Here is a 24,093-nt window from a genome sequence, read left to right on the forward strand (position 1 = left end):
AGGAGAATCCATAGCATTAAATCAAATGTTTCATCTGTATACAGAAACTGTGATATGCCCCTATCAACATGGATACTTTATAGTTAGAACGAAGTCAGTCTGATATGTAGATACTCATTCTAGAAATAGCACTAGAGAAGTCTAAGTGACTTACAATGCAGTTATCTATGTATTCTAGAAATCTATCAAGCTCAACACAGTCACGTTCTTGTGGGAAATCTAGAAGAATTTCTACCAACCAGTTTCCAATGCAGAATTTCACATCTGCTCCTGGCAATGTTACCCTGACGTTGTCTTATACCACAGAGGTTGATAACATTGCACGAGCTGTTTTTCAGATTACAGTCCTTTTTGTGTTTCATCTTCTTCTTCTACTTTATCGCCATTATGCTGAAGGTCTTCTTCACCACGCCTCACATGCAGGAGAACCCTCGATACGTCCTCTTTGTTCACATGCTCATCAATGACACTTTGTTTATCATCATCACAAATTACATTGTAGTGGATTCCATGTATTCGGTATACTTCCCTATAATCATCTGTTTCATCATTCAAAGCTACGCGGGCAGTTTCTTTCTAGCGACCCCATACAACCTGGCCGTCATGTCTCTAGAACGTTACATAGCCATATGTTTCCCATTGAGACACTTACAGTTGTGTACACCAAAGAGAGCTAAATATGCAATTGCTGTGATCTGGGTCATAGGGTTGTCTATAAGTACTGCAAACTTCATTACCTTGACCTACTTCGCAGAAAGATCCTCCTTTTTCCTTTATGATATGTGTGATGCTATAAAGGTGGTAAGTCCCATACAAAACTTGGTCAGGAGCGTCTCCGATATCCTCAGCTTTGCTGGGGTGGCCTTGATCATTGTATTCACCTACATTAATGTCATGCTAGTTGCTAGGAGGATCGGTTCGGGTCGTTCTTCGGCCATTAAAGCTGGAACAACTGTTATGCTCCATGCCTTCCAACTCCTATTATGCCTGTGCGCCTTCATTGCCAACGTAAGCGAGACCTATGTACAGAGTTACACATATTACTTGCTCGTTTTGAACTATGTTTTGTTCATGTCTTTGCCCAGATTACTCAGTCCACTTATCTATGGGGTAAGAGATGAAGTTTTTCAAAAACATATAAGGAAATATTGCACAATATCTTGTGTCTGTCGCCCACTATGTGTCACGAACGGTGTACAGGAAACAAGGCAAAGCAACATGTATAAACGACTCGCTGGATCCAAAAACTAAGGAACCAAGGGAGACCCCTGCAGAAGACCTGGCACTTTCCCTGGCTGCTCAGCCTATGCAAAGATCCGAATGGTGGAGGTTTGCATATCCACGAACCTTGACTATAAAGCCCTGAGCACCCTACAATAGTGAGGGGACACGACCACCGGCTCCCTACACAAGATACGGAGGGAGTCAGGGTCACCTGGGATCCAGCAAAAAGAAAATAACAGATAAAGGTACAACACTTAGCTTTGAAGCAAACAGGAGGACAGAGTCAGCGTGCACACACACTCCAGGAAGTAGTATAAGCCGCCCAGAAAAGCCTTCTGAGGAAGAATTTAAAGGGAAGCAATTAGTCCAACACATGACAGCTGAGAGAGGCTAACGAGATGAGGAGCTGAATACCACAACACAGAAACTCAAGGAGGAGGTTCTGAAAGGCCTCTGTCAGAGCTTCTCAGCTGTCTGGTTGTGACACTATGAGATTTGAAAAAATTATAATTATTCCAATAAAGGACTGCATAAAAGAACACTCTTCTCAACTTCTCATAGAAATGGGTGGTGTTTTTGGTAGAGAGTCATTAGGATTCACATTGGTATCAGGGTCATAACACCAAGAAATCTCCATTGGTAAATATATTAGAGGTACGGTACAGTATTCATACTGTAGAGCTCAATGACTGTAAGCTTTTCCATCAGATCTAACGGTAGATGTGGCAGCTCTTACAAAAGAAAGATGCATACTGTTAAATCTCTTACAGTAGAGACCTCCAAAGTGTGACTGCTTTTACAGTAGAGACTTCCATTATGTGACCGCTGTTAGATTATACTTCCATAGTGTGATTGCACTTACAGTAGAGACCTCCATAGTGTGACTGTTCATACAATAGAAACCACACTCTTGTAACTACTATTGCTGTAGAGGCCTCTATAGTGTGAACACTCTTAGAGTAGAAACCTCCATGGTGTGACTGTACTTATAGTAGAGAGCTTAATAGTGTGACAGCTTTTACAGTAGATCTCCATAGTGTTACAGTAGAGAGATCCATAGGTCGACCGCTCTTACAGTAGAGACCTCCATAGTGTGACTGCTCTTACAGTAGAGACGTCCATAGTGTGACCGCTCTTACAGTGGAGACCTCCAAAGTGTGACCACTCTTACAGTGGAGGCCTCCATAGGGTGACCGCTCTTACAGCAGAGACCCCCATAGTGTGGCCACTGTTACAGCCGAGGCTTCCATAGTGTGACCACTCTTACAATAGAGAACTGCTCTTACAGTACAGACCTCCATAGTGTGACTGCTCTTACGGTGGAGACCACGAAAGTGTGGCTGCTCTTACAGTAGAGGCTTCCATAGTGTGACTGCTCTTACAGTAGAGGCTTCCATAGTGTGACTGCTCTTACAGTAGCGGCTTCCATAGTGTGACTGCTCTTACAGTAGAGGCTTCCATAGTGTGACTGCTCTTACAGTAGAGATGACATTTCATTTGTAGGCCTCATAATAAAACGTGCAAAACGAAAGACCAAGACCTCATCATCCAAGAGTCAGAATGTGCTTAGTAGCAGCAGTAAAACCAACAGCTATCATTAACTAGTAATAGTAGTGGCATTTTTAGCAATGGTGGTGGCAGTAGGGGCAGTGGTAATGACAGTGGTTGTCGGGAAAAGTAAATTGCTGGGAGGGTGAGGACTATGATGATGATTGTGTGTTGGACAGGACCTGGGAGCAAGATCAGGGTCGAGAGGATTAGGTGACTGAAGCGGAGTAGGGCGATGGCAACGTACAGCCAAAACTTCCCCCAAAAAACTGTCAGAGCCAGATCTGCTTCTATTTTGGTCAGCTCGGAAACTGGTGATGAAACTGATATTGTGGGCAGAGGCTCAAAACATGCCAGAGTTAGGCCAAGCTCGAATGCCTCTAGCTCTTTGTATCTCCAATTTTTGACCACATGGCCGGCACACAAAACCACAGCCATGTGCCAGATCTGCAGAATTAAAATAAGATATGGGCGTTCAAACACAAACATAGGTACCAGGGTTCTATTGCAGCACATAAGATGGCATCACTGGATCCTATGGCAAAATAGAACTGTACAGCATTCTCAATCAGAACAAGTATGTCCTCTTTCTCCTGGTCTTCTTTGTGGCAGCCAGCCTGTATCCCCAAGCAGTACAGTGTCCTTGTCATCATCATCAACTGCTTCTTCTCCTGCTCAAACTCATTCTCACCCACTACATCATGGGATTTCCATAACAGAAGGTTTTGCCATGGAAGGACTATTCTTGACCAGCAACTAGCTTGTCTATAGTCAGAAGCAAAAAAACAAAAAAATATATAGTGGCAATTCTGGAGGAGTTGCCAAACCCCTGACACTGTGGCGTGTCTTCAATTGGGGGAGCAGCCCGACCGCATGTGGACCGCAATGATCGACTAACCCCAGCAAAATATGCATACAATGGAGGATATCGGCGCGGTCCACATGCACCACAAGAGCAAACTACACAGAATGTAGCAATCATATAATACACGGAGAGAAAATGCACCAAACAGATATAACACTGACTATGCTGGCAAGACATAAGTAAAGGTATTAAAAGCTGAGACTTTTGCCAATATATTCCAGTCATGGAGATATCGGAGCCCATCATGCACCACGTCACGGTTCTCAGCATGGCAAGGGGTCCTAACCGCTGCTCTAACTATGGTGTGAACACGGTCTAAAGGTGATGTAGTTCAGCTCGCAGCCAAGCTCCCCCACAAATGCCCAGCATGGATACTGAGTAGTACTATGTGAATGGAACCAGGCCGCGAGCCACACCCACACCAGACCATGTGATGGAGGTTACCAGGTGCAAAAAAGTGTTAGAATGCCAAGTAAGGCAAACGCACTCAAATCTAACAAGTCAGAAGCAAAAAAAACAAAAAAATATATAGTGGCAATTCTGGAGGAGCTGCCAAACCCCTGACACTGTGGCGTGTCTTCAATTGGGGGAGCAGCCCGACCGCATGTGGACCGCAATGATCTATAGGCTGAATTAATGAATGAAACAGGGCAAGGAAAATGAATACAGTGGTTCAAATTAGTGATTAGCAGCATAGTCAATATTCAAATTCACCATATTTTGAAAATTTTTAGTTGAATATTCACCATAAATTTACAATTGCAAAAATCAGCAATGTAATATGCACACATCATGTGCATGCAATTTCAATATTTATAATTATATTATAAACTGAGAGCCAGTGACTGACTGAGAACCAGTAAGCCTCAAAGTTGCTTGATTTGAGTTGGTTGGCTTCGGGGACCTGCACACCTAGAGCATTTTCATTAGGGTGACAAAAATGTAAAAAAAAAATGTGGGTGCCAGCTAACTCTTTTCTCAGTGCTTAGGAATGCTGCATAAAAATGTTCAGTTTTCTAATTGTCCTAACATTATATTCAATAACCTTTCTATACTGTTTTGTCATGTAAACTCATTTGAATAAACTTGGGCATATGGGAAGACATGTAAATTAGCAGAATCTGCCTTGTTTTTCAGCTGAAACACTATTTGCATGTCTTTCACATATGCCCAAGTTTATGCAAATGAGTTTACATGACAAAACAGTATAGAAAGGTTATTGAATATAATGTTAGGACAATTAGAAAACTGAACATTTTTATGCAGCATTCCTTAGCAGTGAGAGAAGAGTTAGCTGGCATCCAAATAAAATGTTCCAATTTTTGTCCCCCTAATGATAATGATCTAGGTGCGCAGGTCCCCCAAGCCATCCAACTCATATCAAGCAACATTGAGGCTTACTGGCTCTCAGTTAGATGAGAGCAGGTTTTGATTGTCTCATAATGCACAAGACTGCCATTGTAAGGTATGCTGATTGTATAGATGTAGCACACAAGGTCTTAACTCAAATTTCTTAACTCATTGTGTTATCTTGAGACAAAAGTCACTGAAAAGGAATTGAAGGTGTTTGCTTAACCCATTTAGTTTAGATAACACGTCTCATAAATCATGAGTGTTAACTCAACTACATCCGTACTTGTCTCATAAATAGGTTGTTGGCTTGCATATACTCGGCTTTTGGCATACAGCCTTTGTGTGATTGTCTGTTATATGTTGCTTATTATATGTTATAGGTAATGATTTATTTAAAAAATAATATAGTATCTATAAAGAAAATTGCTAATTATAGGTGAGAAAATACTTATAATAAAAATGTATTAATCATAAGTAAAAAAAAAGGTATGGATGATAGCATAATAAGGATTAAGATAAGCTATATACAATAAGTAAAAAAAAGATTATAGGTTTATCTAGTGATAAAAAAAATCTTGAATATTTGCTATTACTAAGATATATCACTATATTCTAGATTTTTGCAAATTCTCGAAGTGCCGATATTCGTGATAAAAATTTGGGATTAGAATATTCGTGCTCAACACGAGTTCACATGACCCTGACATTAATTTAAGATACCGTATTTTTCGCCGTATAAGACGCACTTTTTCTTCCCCCAAAATGGGGGAGAAATGCCCCTGCGTCTTATACGGCGAATGCAGTCAGTTTTACATCGCTGGATGCGATGTAAAGCGAGCGGGGACTCGGGGAGGGACTGGGAGGAGGAGCTGGGGCCGGCAATAGCGGCGGGGCGGTGCAGTCACTGTACTAAAGGCCCGCCCCGCCGCTCCGGTGTACTAATAAAATGTCATATTCAATTAATGGTTACTAGATATGCCCCTTTATGCCTAATGGTACCTTAAATCCTAAGCGCATCCGTACAATGCAGGCCGGGCGGGCGGCAGCGTAACTCCCTGATGTCACGTGCCTGCGCCGCCTACTTTATGAATGAAGCAGGCGGCGCAGGCAAGTGACGTCAGTGAGTGACGCGCCGCGCCGGCTGCCCGGCCTGCCGGCATTGTACTGAAGCGCTTAGGATTTAAGGTACTTTTAGGAATAAAGAGGCATATTTAATAACTATTAACTGAATAAGACATATTATATTAGTATACTGGAGCGGCGGGGGATCTGTGGATGGCACAGTTATGGGCTGGGAGGGTCTGTGGATGACACATGTATAACAGTGCCATCCACAGATCCCCCCCCTGTAACAGTGCCAGCCACAGATCCCCCCATAACAGTGTCTGTCATCCACAGTTCCCTCATAACAGTGTCCGTCATCCACAGTTCCCCCCATAACAGTGTCCGTCATCCACAGTTCCCTCATAACAGTGTCCGTCATCCACAGTTCCCCCCATAACAGTGTCCGTCATCTACAGATCCCCCCCATAACAGTGTCCGTCATCTACAGATCCCCCCATAACAGTGTCCGTCATCCACAGATCCCCCCATAACAGTGTCCGTCATCCACAGATCCCCCCATAACAGTGTCCGTCATCCACAGATCCCCCCATAACAGTGTCCGTCATCCACAGATCCCCCCATAACAGTGTCCGTCATCCACAGATCCCCCCATAACAGTGTCCGTCATCCACAGATCCCCAGTAATAGTGCCATCCACAGACCACCTAGTTCCAAACCCACAGCACACCTTTTGGTTAAAAAATTTTTTTTTCTTATTTTCCTCCCCAAAAACCTAGGTGCGTCTTATACGCCGGTGCGTCTTATACGGCGAAAAATACGGTAAATCTGTACATTTTTGAAACGGAAGGTATGAGGCATGGTAGCAGTCAGGGGCATACATAGAAATCGCTGGGCCCCATGGCAAGAATCTGATTTGGGTCCCCTTGTGGGTGACTCATTGCACCCCTTAGGGTATGTGCACATCTACTGCAGAGGTTCCAGCAAAAGACTCAGTTGCAGTTTCTAGCAAAAACAAAGGGCAAAACAATCTGAATGACCTCATTATTGCGAATGGGATCCGGCAGGTGTCAGCAGTGTTTGGCATATGCTGGATCTGGCGATTCTGGTATTCTGCTGGTATGCTGGAACAGAATACCAAAATCTGATGGCAAGTGATTACCTAGCCTTACCCGATGAATTGTGCCCGCTGCTGCTTCTTTTTATATAGTGTGCCATCCTTCCCCATGAACTGTGCCTGCTCCTGCTTCACCTCCCCCCAATGCCGCCTTACTGTATGTGCTGCTTGCAGAGCGTGATCAGGGTCTGGAGCAGATCTTCACAGCACTAGTCTGGACTAGTGATAGTGCGGGATCGGGTCAGGTCCGGACTGGTCAGTCAGGTCACAGTGTGACGCGTGCTGGCAGAGCAACGGGACAGGGACATTTTACAAAGTGTAGACACATAAATCTAAAGGATTTTATCCAGCCGCAACTGATGTTTTCCTGTCAGCTGCAGAACCTCCTAATACACACCTCAGCTGCTGCAGAACATCATAGTCACCTCAGCTGCTGCAGAACATCATAATACAAACCTAAGCTGATGCAGAACCCCCTAATACACACCTCAGCTGCTGCAGAACCTCCTAATACACACCTCAGCTGATACAGAACATCATAGTCACCTAAGCTGCTGCAGAACCTCATAATACACACCTCAGCTGATACAGAACATCATAGTCACCTCATCTGCTGCAGAACCTCATAATACACACCTAAGCTGATGCAGAACCTCCTAATACACACCTCAGCTGCTGTAGAACCGCCTAATACTCACCTCAGCTGATACAGAACATCATAGTCACCTCAGCTGCTGCAGAACCTCATAATACACACCTCAGCTGCTGCAGAACCTCCTAATACACACCTCAGCTGCTGCAGAACCTCCTAATACACACCTCAGCTGCTGCAGAACTTTATAATACACACCTTAGCTGCTGCAGAACCTCATAATTTACACACCTCATCTGCTGCAGAACTTCCCTTCCTCTGCCAACAGGATAACCTGGTCACCTTGGGGTGGAGGTCAGGAGGGGGTGGTGTTTGGGGGTGGGGGGCCTTAATTAAGACTTACTGTGTATCTGATCCCCATTGTCCATAAACTCCATATCTGAAGGACCTGTGATGACATCATAGTCATGTGATCTTTTCAACAGTGGAAGTAGTGGTAGGACCTGTGATGAGGTCACCATCATGTGACCAGTGCAGAAAAAGGCAGCGCTCAGCAGTGGAGACCTGTACATAGAATGAATGTGAGAGCCAGAGAAATGCTGGGAGATGTGGTTCTCCCCTGTTATACCTCTTCTCTGCTTAGTGGGAGGGAAATATGTTATTTAAATGGCACTGTATGTTAGAGGGGCTGAATGGAGGGGAGGGGTGTTAGTTACATGAGACTGTATGTTATAGAAGATTGGGGGGAGATGACTGGTGTTATTTACATGGGACTGGATATTATAGAGGACTGGAGGTTAAGGGGCGATGTTATTTACATGGGACTGCATTGTATAGAAGACTGTAGGGAGAGGACAAGCATTATAATGTATGGGGGCACTACAGAGAAGATTATAACTCCAGGAGGTACGGCAGAAGGCATTATAATTACAGGGGGCACTTCAGGGAATATTATAAACACTGTGGGCATTGGTGGCGGGCATTACTACTACTGAGCGCTCTATAGAAGTGCCTTATAGATTATATATAGATTATAAGGTGTGCCCTATAGGGGGCCTTATTAGTACTGGGGGCACTGTAGGGAGCCTTATTACCACTGGGGATACTATGGAGGGGGGGCGGCACTAATGGAGGGGCTTTAGCGCTGTCCGAGCCTGTAAAGCCGCCCTTTAGTACCGATGATGTCACTGGGAACACTGCTAGGCGGAAGTCTCCGCCTAGCAGTGTAAAAATGTAAACAAAACAGCCCTTGCCCTACGCGATACAGCACCGGGCAAGGGAGAGCATTGTAGCATGAAATTTCAGAGGGGCTGAGTAGGGGGAGAAGGAGTTATGTCAGAGTTAAGCTCTGATCACGGACAACTGCTTTACAGGGCATCTGTCAGCAGTTTTGTACATATGACACTGACTGGCCTGTTACATGTGCGCTCGGCAGCTGAAGGCATCTCTGTTGGTCCCATGTTTATATGTGGCTGCATTGAAAAATGAAGTTTTAATATATGGAAATGAGCCTTTAGGAGCAACGGGGGCGCTGCCATTACACCTAGAGGCTCAGCTCTCTCTGTAACTGCTGCTCCATGTCTACTTTGACAGGGCCCGGCAGTGAAAATGTCATCACAACTGGCCGTATCAAAGTGCAGAGGGCGCGGCAGTTACAGAGAGAGCAGAGCCTATAGGTGTAATGGTAACGTCCCCATTTGTAAATATTAAAACATAATTTTTCTCAGGAATTTGGTCACATATGAACATGCGACCAACATAGATGCCTTCAGCTGCCAAGTGCACATGTAACAGGTCAGCCCATTAATTGTGCAAGAGTATGAGGGAGTACTGGGGGATAGCTGAAGGCCTAGGGAGCATTTTATCGTCAGCTATCTAAAATGTATGGCCTTCAGTGGGGAGAGGAAGCCGGCACATCACACTGCAGGTCTGGAGAGGTGTAGCTGGGAACAGTGATGGCCAGTTCGCACTGTTCGCCCGCGAACAGATGCGGGCTGCCATCTTTTCTCACCAGTCCAGCGAGGCACAGGTAAGCCCTTACTGTGCCTGTGCGTGAGTCGGTCTGAAACAAATGCGGTCACCGGGAGCAGACAGTTCCGAGAACAGCCGCCGGGGGCCTTCATCGGGCTGTTTTTGGAACTGTCTGCTCCCACTGACCGCATTTGTTTCAGACAGGCTCGCAGCACAGGCACAGGTAAGGGCTTACCTGTGCCTCGCCGGACTTGTGAGAAAAGATGGCAGCCCGCATCTGTTCACGGGCGAACAATGCGAACTGGCCATCACTGGCTGGGAATATGTGGTGCGCCTCCTTCTACACCGACCAGTAGAGCAATATGTGACACTACATTGTGCTACTGCAGTGGAGCGTCGGAGGCTGAGCTGTGATCATGAGGAACTAGGTGAGTATTTTTTTTTACTTCCTGTGAAGGGAGCACATATTGGGGCATAACTACCGTGAAGGGGGAACATATATGGGCATAGCTATTGTGAAGGGGGCACATATCTGGGCATAACTACCGTGAAGGAGGCACATATCTGGGCATAACTACTGTGAAGAGGGCACATACCTGGCCATAGCTACTGTGAAAGGGGCACATATCTTGGCATAGCTACTGTGAAGAGGGCACATATCTGGGCATAGCTACTGTGAAGAGGGCACATATCTGGACATAACTACTGTAACGGGGGCACATATCTGGGCATAAGTACTCTGAAGAGGGCACATATCTGGACATAACTACTTTGACGGGGGCACATATCTGGGCATAGCTACTGTGAAGAGGGCACATATCTGGACATAACTAGTGCGACGAGGGCACATATCTGGACATAACTAGTGCGACGAGGGCACATATCTGGGCAAAAGTATTGTGAAGAGGCACATATTTAAACATAACTACTGTGAAGGGGCAAATATCTGTGCATAGCTACTGTGAAGGGGGCACATATCTGGGCATAAGTACTGTGAAGGGGGCACATATCTGGGCATAGCTACTGTGAAATGGGTGCATATCTGGGCATAAGTGCTGTAATGGGGGCACATATCTGGGCATAACTGCTATGAAGGGGGCATCTCTAGACATAACTGCTGTGAAGGTGGCACAGTGTGGGCATTAATACTATGTGTTGGTACAAAGGGGGATAGTTACTATGTAGGGGCATTAAGGGGACTGGGTCTGTATAGTTATACCTTGGGTGGAGTTAGAGGCGTGGCCTAGTATGAAAAAAAAATCTGTTTGCATTTGAATTATTCAGTAAAGAACTATTTTGCTGCACAATTGCCTCATCCCTGCTTTCTGGCCACTACACTGCATCAACATCCACAGCTGCACTAAGGGACCCTGCCTTGCATCTCAAAACCTTCAACATCAAGGGCTGTCACGGCCTTGTCACGGTTTGCGCTGTGACACTGTTGCCACACTTGCAGTTGCTAACGGCAATGCGTTGCTGTTAGAGTATGCGGTGCCAATGTCTCGGCTTTCTGGGTGATTGCCGTGGCATGGTTGTCACGCATGCTGTTGCCGGTGGTAACGTTTGGTCTGGTATGCTTGTGTGTGCACTTCCCCTTTAAGTGGCTTCCTTCCTCTGTCTGGTGTTGGAAGAGTTAACTCCCTTCCTAGTGTCTTGTGAACACTGGGTTTATGTGTGTGTGGGTGTGGCTGCTTGAGCTATTTAGGCTCTGCTGGATGCCTGAGGCTGGGGGTTCCTCCAGCCTTGGTGTATGCTGGTGGTTCACTGTTTCTGGCTTTTAACATCTGTCCAGTGAGGGCCACCCTTGTGGTCATTTATGTTATTATGGTGTCTCTTTCCCTTCTTATCTTTTGGTTTGCATGGGTTATGTTCAGGGTGTTGTATGTCTTGCTTTGTGTTACTTGGCTGGTGATGTTTGGTGTCCAGCATGTTTGCTAGACATGATGATGATGATGTATAGTCTTGTATACATGCAGTCTTACCCTTCGGGCCTCGATGCGCTTAGCTGGCTAATTCAACAAGGGAGGAAAAAAAGAAGGCATGACACTTTGCCATGGGCCACAAAGGCCTAAAGAACAAGGCACCTATTCCAGAGACCAATGTCCTAGCACTTATCAAATGGAGAGTCAAGGAAAAGGGATGGAAGATAGGGGGATCTCAAGGTTCAAAGGATTCGGACGAGATATAGAAAATGTGAAGAGAACAAAATTAATAAACGTGAGGAGAGGGTATCTTTAAAATAAAAAGACATTGCCAGCCGTGAATTTGTAGACTAAGATTTAAGAAAACCCCCAAAATTATATGAACCAAATAAGTGTTATATAGGAAGATCAAACGCCTGTTTGAAAAGTAAGGTTTTCAGGTCACGTCAGAATGGGAGAAGACTGGGAATCATTTTCAGGGCCAGAGGTAGGTGGTTCCAAGATCTGGCCCCTTGAGCCGAAAAGGATCTACCTCCACGTCTGATCTTGTTAACTTGCGGGATGTTAAAATTTGCAGAGTTACTAGACCTCAATGTCCTCAACGGGGCGTACCTGGTGAATTTACGTTGCAGGTACAAGGACCCCACACCATGGAATACCCTATGCATAAAGCATCCAATCTTGAACATCACCCGTTCGACGGGGAGCCAGTGCAAGGTAGTAAGAGAGGGAGTGATATGCTCTCGGCGGGCAACGCCCGTTAGGAGCCTTGCTACGGCATTCTGCACAAGTTGAAGTCTATGCAAGTTCTTCTTAGGGAGTCCTATGTACAAGGAATTACAATAGTCCAACCGACTGCTGATCGCTGCTCCGACCAAGGCTTTCCTGAGAGGGGATTCAATGTATTTTAAGATCCTCCTCAGAAGTTTCAGCTGGTAGTGGCAGGTACTAACCACCTGATTTATCTGGGGAGCCAGGGTTAATCTGGAGTCCAAGACCACTCCCAAGTCCCTGACCTGGATGGCTGTCGCGGGGACAGGTCCAAAAGACAATGACCATTGTGGTGCTGAGGGTGTAATTTTCTGGTCACTGAATGTAATACATTCAGTTTTGGTGCCATTAAGCTTTAGATGATTGGTACTCATCCAGTGATTAATCTCCAAGAGACATCCGGCCAGATCGACTAGATACACTGTTCCTTTGGCAAGCCTAAAGTACAGTTGTGTATCATCCGCATAAACGTGAAACTGAAGATTGTGGCTCCTGATGATAGCGGCCAATGGTCTCAGATAGATGTTGAACAAGACTGGAGATAGTGCCGAGCCTTGTGGTACATCACAGGACAGTGAGAGATCGTCTGAGTGAAATACCCCCAGCTTCACTCGTTGTACCCTGTGCTGGAGAAATGAGACCATCCATGCCAAGGTCTTTCCATCTAATCAGGCTACCACTTTCAACCGGTTCAGTAACACTTGATGGTCAATTGTGTCAAAAGCGGATGATAGGTCCAGAAGGACTAGGACCATAGAGTCGTTCTGGTCTAATGCCATCAGTAGATCGTCCTGGACATTGACCAGAGCAGTCTCAGTACCCCTTCCGGGTCGGAATCCTGACTGGAAGTCGTCAAGAATGTGATTGGCCTCCAGATATCCCTGCAGTTATGCAACAACCTCCCTCTCGCCTATCTTTGCAACGAACGGCAGTCCCGAAATCGGTCTAAGGTTACTCAGATCGGTCATGGTAAGTTTCTTAGGCAGGGGTGTTACCACTGCCTGCTTCAGACTAGCAGGCACCTGACCGCTGGAAAAGGAACTATTTATAATTAGAGTTGAGCGAACACCTGGATGTTCGGGTTCGAGAAGTTCTGCCGAACTTCCCGGAAATGTTCGGGTTCGGGATCCGAACCCGATCCGAACTTCGTACCGAACCCGAACCCCATTGAAGTCAATGGGGACCCGAACTTTTCGGTACTAAAAAGGCTGTAAATCAGCCCAGGAAAGGGCTAGAGGGCTGCAAAAGGCAGCAACATGTAGGTAAATCCCCTGCAAACAAATGTGGATAGGGAAATGAATTAAAATAAAAATTAAATAAATAAAAATTAACCAAAATCAATTGGAGAGAGGTTCCATAGCAGAGAATCTGGCTTCCCGTCACCCACCACTGGAACAGTCCATTCTCAGATATTTAGGCCCCGGCACCCAGGCAGAGGAGAGAGGTCCCGTAACAGAGAATCTGTCTTCATGTCAGCAGAGAAGTAGTCTGCATGTCATAGCAGAGAATGAGGCTTCACGTCAGCCACCACTGCAACAGTCCATTGGCATATATTTAGGCCCAGCACCCAGGCAGAGGAGAGAGGTCCCGTAACAGAGAATCTGGCTTCATGTCAGCAGAGAATCAGTCTTCATGTCATAGCAGAGAATCAGGCTTCACGTCACCCACCACTGTAACAGTCCATTTTCATAAATTTAGGCCAAGCACCCAGGCAGAGGAGAGAGGTCCCGTAACAGACAATCTGGCTTCATGTCAGCAGAGAATCAGTCTTCATATCAAAGCAGAGAATCAGGCTTCACGTCAGCCACCACTGTAAGAGTCCATTTTCATAAATTTAGACTTAGCACCCAGGCAGAGGAGAGAGGTCCCGTAACAGAGAATCTGGCTTCATGTCAGCAGAGAATCAGTCTTCATGTCATAGCAGAGAATCAGGCTTCACGTCAGCCACCACTGCAATAGTCCATTGTCATAAATTTAGGCCCAGCACCCAGGCAGAGGAGAGAGGTCCCGTAACAGACAATCTGGCTTCATGTCAGCAGAGAATCAGTCTTCATATCATAGCAGAGAATCAGGCTTCACGTCAGCCACCAATGCAACAGTCCATTGTCAGATATTTAGGCCCAGCACCCAGGCAGAGGAGAGAGGTCCCGTAACAGACAATCTGGCTTCATGTCAGCAGAGAATCAGTCTGCATGTCATAGCAGAGAATCAGGCTTCACGTCAGCCACCAATGCAACAGTCCATTGTCATAAATTTAGGCCAAGCACCCAGGCAGAGGAGAGAGGTCCCGTAACAGACAATCTGGCTTCATGTCAGCAGAGAATCAGTCTTCATATCATAGCAGAGAATCAGGCTTCACGTCAGCCACCAATGCAACAGTCCATTGTCAGATATTTAGGCCCAGCACCCAGGCAGAGGAGAGAGGTCCCGTAACAGACAATCAGGCTTCACGTCAGCCACCAGTGCAACAGTCCATTGGCATATATTTAGGCCCAGCACCCAGGCAGAGGAGAGAGGTCCCTTAACAGAGAATCTGGCTTCATGTCAGCAGAGAATCAGTCTGCATGTCATAGCAGAGAATCAGGCTTCACGTCACCCACCACTGTAAGAGTCCATTTTCATAAATTTAGGCCCAGCACCCAGGCAGAGGAGAGAGGTTCCGTAACAGACAATCTGGCTTCATGTCAGCAGAGAATCAGTCTTCATGTCATAGCAGAGAATCAGGCTTCACGTCAGCCACCACTGCAACAGTCCATTGTCATAAATTTAGGCCCAGCACCCAGGCAGAGGAGAGAGGTCCCGTAACAGACAATCTGGCTTCATGTCAGCAGAGAATCAGTCTGCATGTCATAGCAGAGAATCAGGCTTCACGTCAGCCACCACTGCAACAGTCCATTTTCATAAATTTAGGCCCAGCACCCAGGCAGAGGAGAGAGGTCCTGTAACAGACAATCTGGCTTCATGTCAGCAGAGAATCAGTCTTCATATCATAGCAGAGAATCAGGCTTCACGTCACCCACCACTGTAAGAGTCCATTTTCATAAATTTAGGCCAAGCACCCAGGCAGAGGAGAGAGGTCCCGTAACAGACAATCTGGCTTCATGTCAGCAGAGAATCAGTCTTCATGTCATAGCAGAGAATCAGGCTTCACGTCAGCCACCACTGCAACAGTCCATTGTCATAAATTTAGGCCCAGCACCCAGGCAGAGGAGAGAGGTCCCGTAACAGACAATCTGGCTTCATGTCAGCAGAGAATCAGTCTTCATGTCATAGCAGAGAATCAGGCTTCACGTCAGCCACCACTGCAACAGTCCATTGTCATAAATTTAAGCCCAGCACCCAGGCAGAGGAAAGAGGTCCCGTAACAGACAATCTGGCTTCATGTCAGCAGAGAATCAGTCTTCATATCATAGCAGAGAATCAGGCTTCACATCAGCCACCAATGCAACAGTCCTTTGTCAGATATTTAGGCCCAGCACCCAGGCAGAGGAGAGAGGTCCCGTAACAGACAATCTGGCTTCATGTCAGCAGAGAATCAGTCTGCATGTCATAGCAGAGAATCAGGCTTCACGTCAGCCACCACTGCAACAGTCCATTGTCATAAATTTAGGCCAAGCACCCAGGCAGAGGAGAGAGGTCCCGTAACAGACAATCTGGCTTTATGTCAGCAGAGAATCAGTCTTCATATCATAGCAGAGAATCAGGCTTCACGTCACCCACCACTGTAAGAGTCCATTTTCATAAATTTAGGCCCAGCACCCAGGCAGAGGAGAGAGGTCCCGTAACAGACAATCTGGCTTCATGTCAGCAGAGAATCAGTCTTCATATCATAGCAGAGAATCAGGCTTCACGTCACCCAACATTGGAACAGTCCATTGGCATATATTTAGGCCCCGGCACCCAGACAGAGGAGATGTTCATTCAAATTTGGGTAGCCTCGCAATATAATGGTAAAATGAAAATAAAAATAGGATTGAATGAGGAAGTGCCCTGGAGTCCAATAATATATGGTTAAGGGGAGGTAGTTAATGTCTAATCTGGACAAGGGACGGACAGGTCCTATGGGATCCATGCCTGGTTCATTTTAATGAACGTCAGCTTGTCCACATTGGCTGTAGACAGGCGGCTGCGTTTGTTTGTAATGACACCCCCTGCCGTGCTGAATACACGTTCAGACAAAACGCTGGCCGCCGGGTAGGCCAGCACCTCCAAGGCATAAAAGGCTAGCTCTGGCCACGTGGACAATTTAGAGACCCAGTAGTTGAATGGGGCCGAACCATCAGTCAGTACGAGGAGGGGTGTGCACACGTACTGTTCCACCATGTTAGTGAAATGTTGCCTCCTGCTAACACGTTGCGTATCAGGTGGTGGTGCAGTTAGCAGTGGCGTGTTGACAAAACTTTTACACATCTCTGCCATGCTAACCCTGCCCTCAGAGGAGCTGGCCGTGACACAGCTGCCTTGGCGACCTCTTGCTCCTCCTCTGCCTTGGCCTTGGGCTTCCACTTGTTCCCCTGTGACATTTGGGAATTCTCTCAGTAGCGTGTCTACCAACGTGCGCTTGTACTCGCGCATCTTCCTATCACGCTCCAGTGCAGGAAGTAAGGTGGGCACATTGTCTTTGTAGCGTGGATCCAGCAGGGTGGCAACCCAGTAGTCCGCACAGGTTAAAATGTGGGCAACTCTGCTGTCGTTGCGCAGGCACTGCAGCATGTAGTCGCTCATGTGTGCCAGGCTGCCCAGGGGTAAGGACAAGCTGTCCTCTGTGGGAGGCGTATCGTCATCGTCCTGCCTTTCCCCCCAGCCACGCACCAGTGATGGACCCGAGCTGCGTTGGGTGCCACCCCGCTGTGACCATGCTTCATCCTCATCCTCCTCCACCTCCTCCTCATCCTCGTCCTCCTCGTCCTCCAGTAGTGGGCCCTGGCTGGCCACATTTGTACCTGGCCTCTGCTGTTGCCAAAAACCTCCCTCTGAGTCACTTCGAAGAGACTGGCCTGAAAGTGCTAAAAATGACCCCTCTTCCTCCTCCTCCTCCTTCTCCTCCTGGGCCACCTCCTCTTCCATCATCGCCCTAAGTGTTTTCTCAAGGAGACATAGAAGTGGTATTGTAACGCTGATAACGGCGTCATCGCCACTGGCCATGTTGGTGGAGTACTCGAAACAGCGCAACAGGGCACACAGGTCTCGCATGGAGGCCCAGTCATTGGTGGTGAAGTGGTGCTGTTCTGTAGTGCGACTGACCCGTGCGTGCTGCAGCTGAAACTCCACTATGGCCTGCTGCTGCTCGCACAGTCTGTCCAGCATGTGCAAGGTGGAGTTCCACCTGGTGGGCACGTCGCATATGAGGCGGTGAGCGGGAAGGCCGAAGTTACGCTGTAGCGCAGACAGGCGAGCAGCAGCAGGATGTGAACGCCGGAAGCGCGAACAGACGGCCCGCACTTTATGCAGCAGTTCTGACATGTCGGGGTAGTTGTGAATGAACTTCTGCACCACCAAATTCAGCACATGCGCCAAGCAAGGGATGTGCGTCAAACTGGCTAGTCCCAGAGCTGCAACGAGATTTCGCCCATTATCACACACCACCAGGCCGGGCTTGAGGCTCACCGGCAGCAACCACTCGTCGGTCTGTTGTTCTATACCCCGCCACAACTCCTGTGCGGTGTGGGGCCTGTCCCCCAAACATATGAGTTTCAGAATGGCCTGCTGACGTTTACCCCGGGCTGTGCTGAAGTTGGTGGTGAAGGTGTGTGGCTGACTGGATGAGCAGGTGGAAGAAGAGGAGGAGGAAGCTGAGTAGGAGGAGGAGGCAACAGGAGGCAAAGAATGTTGCCCTGTGATCCTTGGCGGCGGAAGGACGTGCGCCAAACAGCTCTCCGCCTGGGGCCCAGCTGCCACTACATTTACCCAGTGTGCAGTTAGGGAGATATAGCGTCCCTGGCCGTGCTTACTGGTCCACGTATCTGTGGTTAGGTGGACCTTGCCACAGATGGCGTTGCGCAGTGCACACTTGATTTTATCGGATACTTGGTTGTGCAGGGAAGGCACGGCTCTCTTGGAGAAGTAGTGCCGGCTGGGAACAACATACTGTGGGACAGCAAGCGACATGAGCTGTTTGAAGCTGTCTGTGTCCACCAGCCTAAATGACAGCATTTCATAGGCCAGTAGTTTAGAAATGCTGGCATTCAGGGCCAGGGATCGAGGGTGGCTAGGTGGGAATTTACGCTTTCTCTCAAATGTTTGTGAGATGGAGAGCTGAACGCTGCCGTGTGGTTCAGCATCTCCATGGTTGAGATGCTTGGTGACGGAGGTGGTGGTGGTGTTGGTGGTACATCCCCTGTTTGCTGGGCGGCAGGTGCCAACGTTCCTCCAGAGGCGGAGGAAGAGGCCGAGGCGGCAGCAGCAGAAGAGGCCGAGGCGGCAGAAGCAGAAGAGGCCGAGGCGGCAGAAGCAGAAGAGGCCGAGGCGGCAGCAGCAGAAAAGGTAGCAGGGGGAGCCTGAGTGACTTCCTTGGTTTTAAGGTGTTTACTCCACTGCAGTTCATGCTTTGCATGCAGGTGCCTGGTCATGCAGGTTGTGCTAAGGTTCAGAACGTTAATGCCTCGCTTCAGGCTCTGATGGCACAGCGTGCAAACCACTCGGGTCTTGTCGTCAGCACATTGTTTGAAGAAGTGCCATGCCAGGGAACTCCTTGAAGCTGCCTTTGGGGTGCTCGGTCCAAGATGGCGGCGGTCAGTAGCAGGCGGAGTCTCTTGGCGGCGGGTGTTCTGCTTTTGCCCACTGCTCCCTCTTTTGCTACGCTGTTGGCTCGGTCTCACCACTGCCTCTTCCTCCGAACTGTGAAAGTCAGTGGCACGACCTTCATTCAATGTGGGGTCTAGGACCTCATCGTCCCCTGCATTGTCTTCCACCCAGTCTTGATCCCTGAACTCCTGTTCAGTCTGCACACTGCAGAATGACGCAGCAGTTGGCACCTGTGTTTCGTCATCATCAGAGACGTGCTGAGGTGGTATTCCCATGTCCTCATCATCAGGAAACATAAGTGGTTGTGCGTCAGTGCATTCTATGTCTTTCACCGCCGGTGAAGGGCTGGGTGGATGCCCTTGGGAAACCCTGCCAGCGGAGTCTTCAAACAGCATAAGAGACTGCTGCATAACTTGAGGCTGAGACAGTTTCCCTGGTATGCATGGGGGTGATGTGACAGACTGATGGGGTTGGTTTTCAGGCGCCATCTGTGCGCTTTCTGCAGAAGACTGGGTGGGAGATAATGTGAACGTGCTGGATCCACTGTCGGCCACCCAATTGACTAATGCCTGTACCTGCTAAGGCCTTACCATCCTTAGAACGGCATTGGGCCCCACCATATATCGCTGTAAATTCTGGCGGCTACTGGGACCTGAGGTAGTTGGTACACTAGGACGTATGGATGTGGCAGAACGGCCAAGTCCTCTCCCAGCACCAGAGGGTCCACTAACACCACCACGACCATGTCCACGTCCGCGTCCCTTACTAGGTGTTTTCCTCATTGTTATCGTTCACCACAACAACAAAAATATTATTTGGCCCAATGTATTGTATTCAAATTCAGCTGAATATAAATTTGAGGCCTAGTATTTAGGCGCTGGGTGACCGGTATAGATTTACTGACAGAATTAGACTTGGAAATGCACAGTAGCGTGTGTGTGTGAAGTTATTCTGAATGACCCTATGTGCACCTTGAATATTATATACCCTTTTAGGGATAGATTTCAAATAGCTCTGATACAGCAGAAACCACTAAATTAGGAAATTGCTAAATTGGGAATTGTATTTCAACCCTGAACAAAAAATGTGCTTTGACGGACACTAAATAACTTGCCCAGCCAGAACAGTACAGCGGTAACGACAGATTTAGCGGGATATAAATTTGAGGCCTAGTATTTAGGCGCTGGGTGACCGGTATGGATTTACTGACAGAATTAGACTGGGATATGGCCAAAAAATAACCACACTATTGCTGGTTAAATGCACTTGGTGTGACAGCTTGACCAACCACACTATTGAGGGTTAAATGCACTTGGTGACGGGCGCAGCTTGCCCCTGATGTAGTATATGGCCAAAAAATGAACAGACTATTGCTGGTTAAATGCACTTGGTGTGACAGCTTGACCAACCACACTACTGAGGGTTAAATGCACTTGGTGACGGGCGCAGCTTGCCCCTGATGTAGTATATGGCCAAAAAATAAACAGACTATTGCTGGTTAAATGCACTTGGTGTGACAGCTTCACCCTGATGTAGGCTTTAGCCAAAAAACAACCACACCATTGAGGGTTAAATGTACTTGGTCGCAGCTTGTGCTGGCGCACCACAAGACACAAAATGGCCGCCGATCACCCCAGAAAAAGTGACTGACAAATGGTCTGGGCAGCCTAAAAACAGTGAGCAATTGAGTATCAGCAGCTCAATGATCCACAGCTGCAGATCGATCAATTAATCAAGTCCTTTGGAGGAGTTTATCTGCCTTATCTCGCCCTACTGTCGCAGCCGCAACCTCTCCCTACGCTAATCAGAGCAGAGTGACGGGCGGCGCTATGTGACTCCAGCTTAAATAGAGGCTGGGTCACATGGTGCTCTGGCCAATCACAGCCATGCCAATAGTAGGCATGGCTGTGACGGCCTCTTGGGGCAAGTAGTATGACGCTTGTTGATTGGCTGCTTTGCAGCCTTTCAAAAAGCGCCAAGAAAGCGTCACAAAAGCGCCAAGAAAGCGACGAACACCGAACCCGGACTTTTACGAAAATGTCCGGGTTCGGGTCCGTGTCACGGACACCCCAAAATTCGGTACGAACCCGAACTATACAGTTCGAGTTCGCTCATCCCTATTTATAATGTCTCGAATGTATGGTGCCATTGCAACCATGGTGGACTTCACCACGGCCACCGGGCATGGGTCTCGATTCCCCTGTCTCACGTTTATTGCAGCTATGGGTGTCCTGGGCTCCTGTGTGGTTGTGGTTTGTGCTGTGTCCTTTAATGTTGGTGTGGACAGCAGCACTTGCGCACGGGTTCCAGTCAGTGTGTCTGTGGCAGGTAAGTGTGTTATGGGTTTCGCTTACCTGCCAACTCCATATGCTGTATGTGTTCCCCTCTCCTTGCAGCCTGGCCTCATATAGAGACTCCTGTTCCTCCATGACTGGGATGAACAGTTTGTCTCTTCCCTGCTCCTTTGTGAGGTATCACCAGGGCGACTCAGGGTCTCTAGGAATCCAGAGTATGAGCCGTCCCATCATCGGGTTCCGCTCATACGGTGAGGAGTCAGGGAGAGGATTAGGGACGCTGTAGGAGATTACCTTCTCCCTTATTACTCCTTTTGGCCAAGCTGATCCCCGTTTACCCTTTGACACCGCACGGTGGGGGGTTTTCCCCGCTCCCCGCAGTGACAAGGGCACATAAACCATCATCAAGCAGGGGCACCCCAAAACCAGAGTGTGTCCCAAGGGAAGAAAGGTGTACCCTTCCCATCACTGTGGAGTGAATGTCTCTTCAGCTCCTGTCTCTGGTGAATAATGATTCTAGCAGCAGGAGCTGGGGGAATTCCCAGACAGGCTGTCTGTGTGGCTGGCTGTGATTGAGAAATCTCTTTCTGTATGAGAAGCTGGCTGTGATTGGTCTAGTAACAACCGATTAACTCTATGCTTTCTGTTGTTTCTGCTGTGTCACTGAGTTTACCTTACATTACAAAATGAATCTTAAAGGCATAATATCTTTTTCTGCTTCTGTGAACACAAAATATAACAGTTATATGACATCCAAAACATGATGTTGCAGTAAATAACTCTGCTTTTGTCTTTAACACATAAACATAGGAACTGTATAAAGGCTATTGGCAGGTTTAGCTGTACAGGTCCTTCTCAAAAAATTAGCATATTGTGATAAAGTTCAATATTTTCTGTAATGTACTGATAAACATTAGACTTTCATATATTTTAGATTCATTACACACAACTGAAGTAGTTCAAGCCTTTTATTGTTTTAATATTGATGATTTTGGCATACAGCTCTAAAAAAATTAGCATATTTCATCCAACCAATAAAAGAAAAGTGTTTTTAATACAAGGAAAGTCAACCTTCAAATAATGATGTTCAGTTATGCCCTCAAAACTTGGTCGGGAATCCTTTTGCAGAAATGACTGCTTCAATGCGGCGTGGCATGGAGGCCATCAGCCTGTGGCACTGCTGAGGTGTATGGAGGCCCAGGATGCTTCGATAGCGGCCTTAAGCTCATCCAGAGATTCCAAATGTCCATGCCCACCAAATGTACACCATCGGATCTCATTATAGCTCGATCAGGCACTTCGAGGTCTCTGTGGTGAACCACCACCCTTCCCATTACGGGAAACAAAACGGGACACCTCACTAATAATCCTACCTCTCGCTCTATTCAGTTTCTCTATTGAACGAGCACACCTCCACAGCAAATGGGCTACCATTTCCAATCATCAGGGCCGGTTCTAGGTGAAATGGGGCCCTGGGGCGGAAAACAATAAGGCCCCCCCCCCCCACATGACACTTGCTGACTTTAACGTCACTTGGCAGCAGCACATCTCTCCTTCCCTCCCCCCCAATGCACATTTCTCCAGTCCAAACAGAACCAGGGCGGGCTAGTACACTGCTGGCACCAGTAACTGCCCCCCCCCCCCCAAATGCACATTTCTCCAGTCCAACTGACTCCAAACAGAACCAGGGCGGGCTAGTACACTGGCACGGGTGAGATGGTGCCTGGGATGGATCCAATCCAGTTTATTCAACTAATCTACCAGACTGGGATGGATCCCGATCCAGTTTAATCAACCAACCAGTTACTTATAGGTAGGTTGATTAAACTGGATCGGATCCATCCCAGGTGCCATCTCACCCGTCCCAGTGCCAGTATACTAGCCCGCCCTGGTTCTGTTGGACTGGAGAAATGTGCATTTGGGGGGGGGGGGGAGGGGGCTAGTTACTCCCTTACTGGTAACTGCCCCCCCCCCAAATGCACCTTTCTCCAGTCCAACTGTCTCCAAACACAAAAAGAACCAGGGCTGCAGGGCGGGCTAGTAGTACACTGGAACGGCCCAGACAGGTGAGATGGTGCCTGGGATTAAGTAAGTGAGTGGGAAACTGGGAATGGATGGATCATGGATCCGATCCAGTTTAATTAACAACAATATAACCAACCTACCAGACAGTAACTGTAACTGGTCTGTGACTGTGTTCTGTAAACTGTACACTACTTGGAAGTCAGTGGAACTTGGCTGGCTGCCTTCTGTGGGCGGCAGGCCACGGGCCTTCCCTGGCGCTGGCAGAGTCAGACTGGGCTGTGGCTGGCTGGCTGCCAATGGTGCTTGCTCCTTCTTCAAGACCAAGTTCTCTGCTCTGGGGGGCGAGACGTGCCTGCCTTTTTTCCATGCATGCCGCTCCAGTCTCAAATCTCTTAAAGAGACAAGCAGCGCAGGCAGAGCGGCTGCCAGTGCCCGGCGGTGGGGGCCCTCCAGTCCACTTTAATTACATTACTCCGTTTCCAGATCGGACCGCCCGGGACTCCTGCAGGGTTTTTATTAGCACTGTCTGCAGACAGTGCAGCACCGCCACACACTCCTGTCCGTCCCACACAGAATAGAATTATAGATAGTAGTTGCTGGCTGGC

The 24,093-nt window shown here is 47.8% G+C and overlaps 1 protein-coding gene across 1 annotated transcript in view; it reads left to right on the top strand.

Annotated features, from left to right (window-relative positions):
- The first annotated feature begins 387 nt into the window (after positions 1–387).
- The window catches only part of LOC122930758 (odorant receptor 131-2-like), a 34,263-nt gene continuing 10,557 nt past the window's right edge, over positions 388–24,093 (top strand). The window contains exon 1 of the mRNA XM_044284329.1: positions 388–1,164. Coding sequence (XP_044140264.1) covers positions 388–1,164 — 777 coding nt within the window. The remainder of the gene's footprint in view (positions 1,165–24,093) is intronic.

This window comes from Bufo gargarizans, chromosome 3 (genome assembly GCF_014858855.1).
Source record: "Bufo gargarizans isolate SCDJY-AF-19 chromosome 3, ASM1485885v1, whole genome shotgun sequence".
Taxonomy (NCBI): domain Eukaryota; kingdom Metazoa; phylum Chordata; class Amphibia; order Anura; family Bufonidae; genus Bufo; species Bufo gargarizans.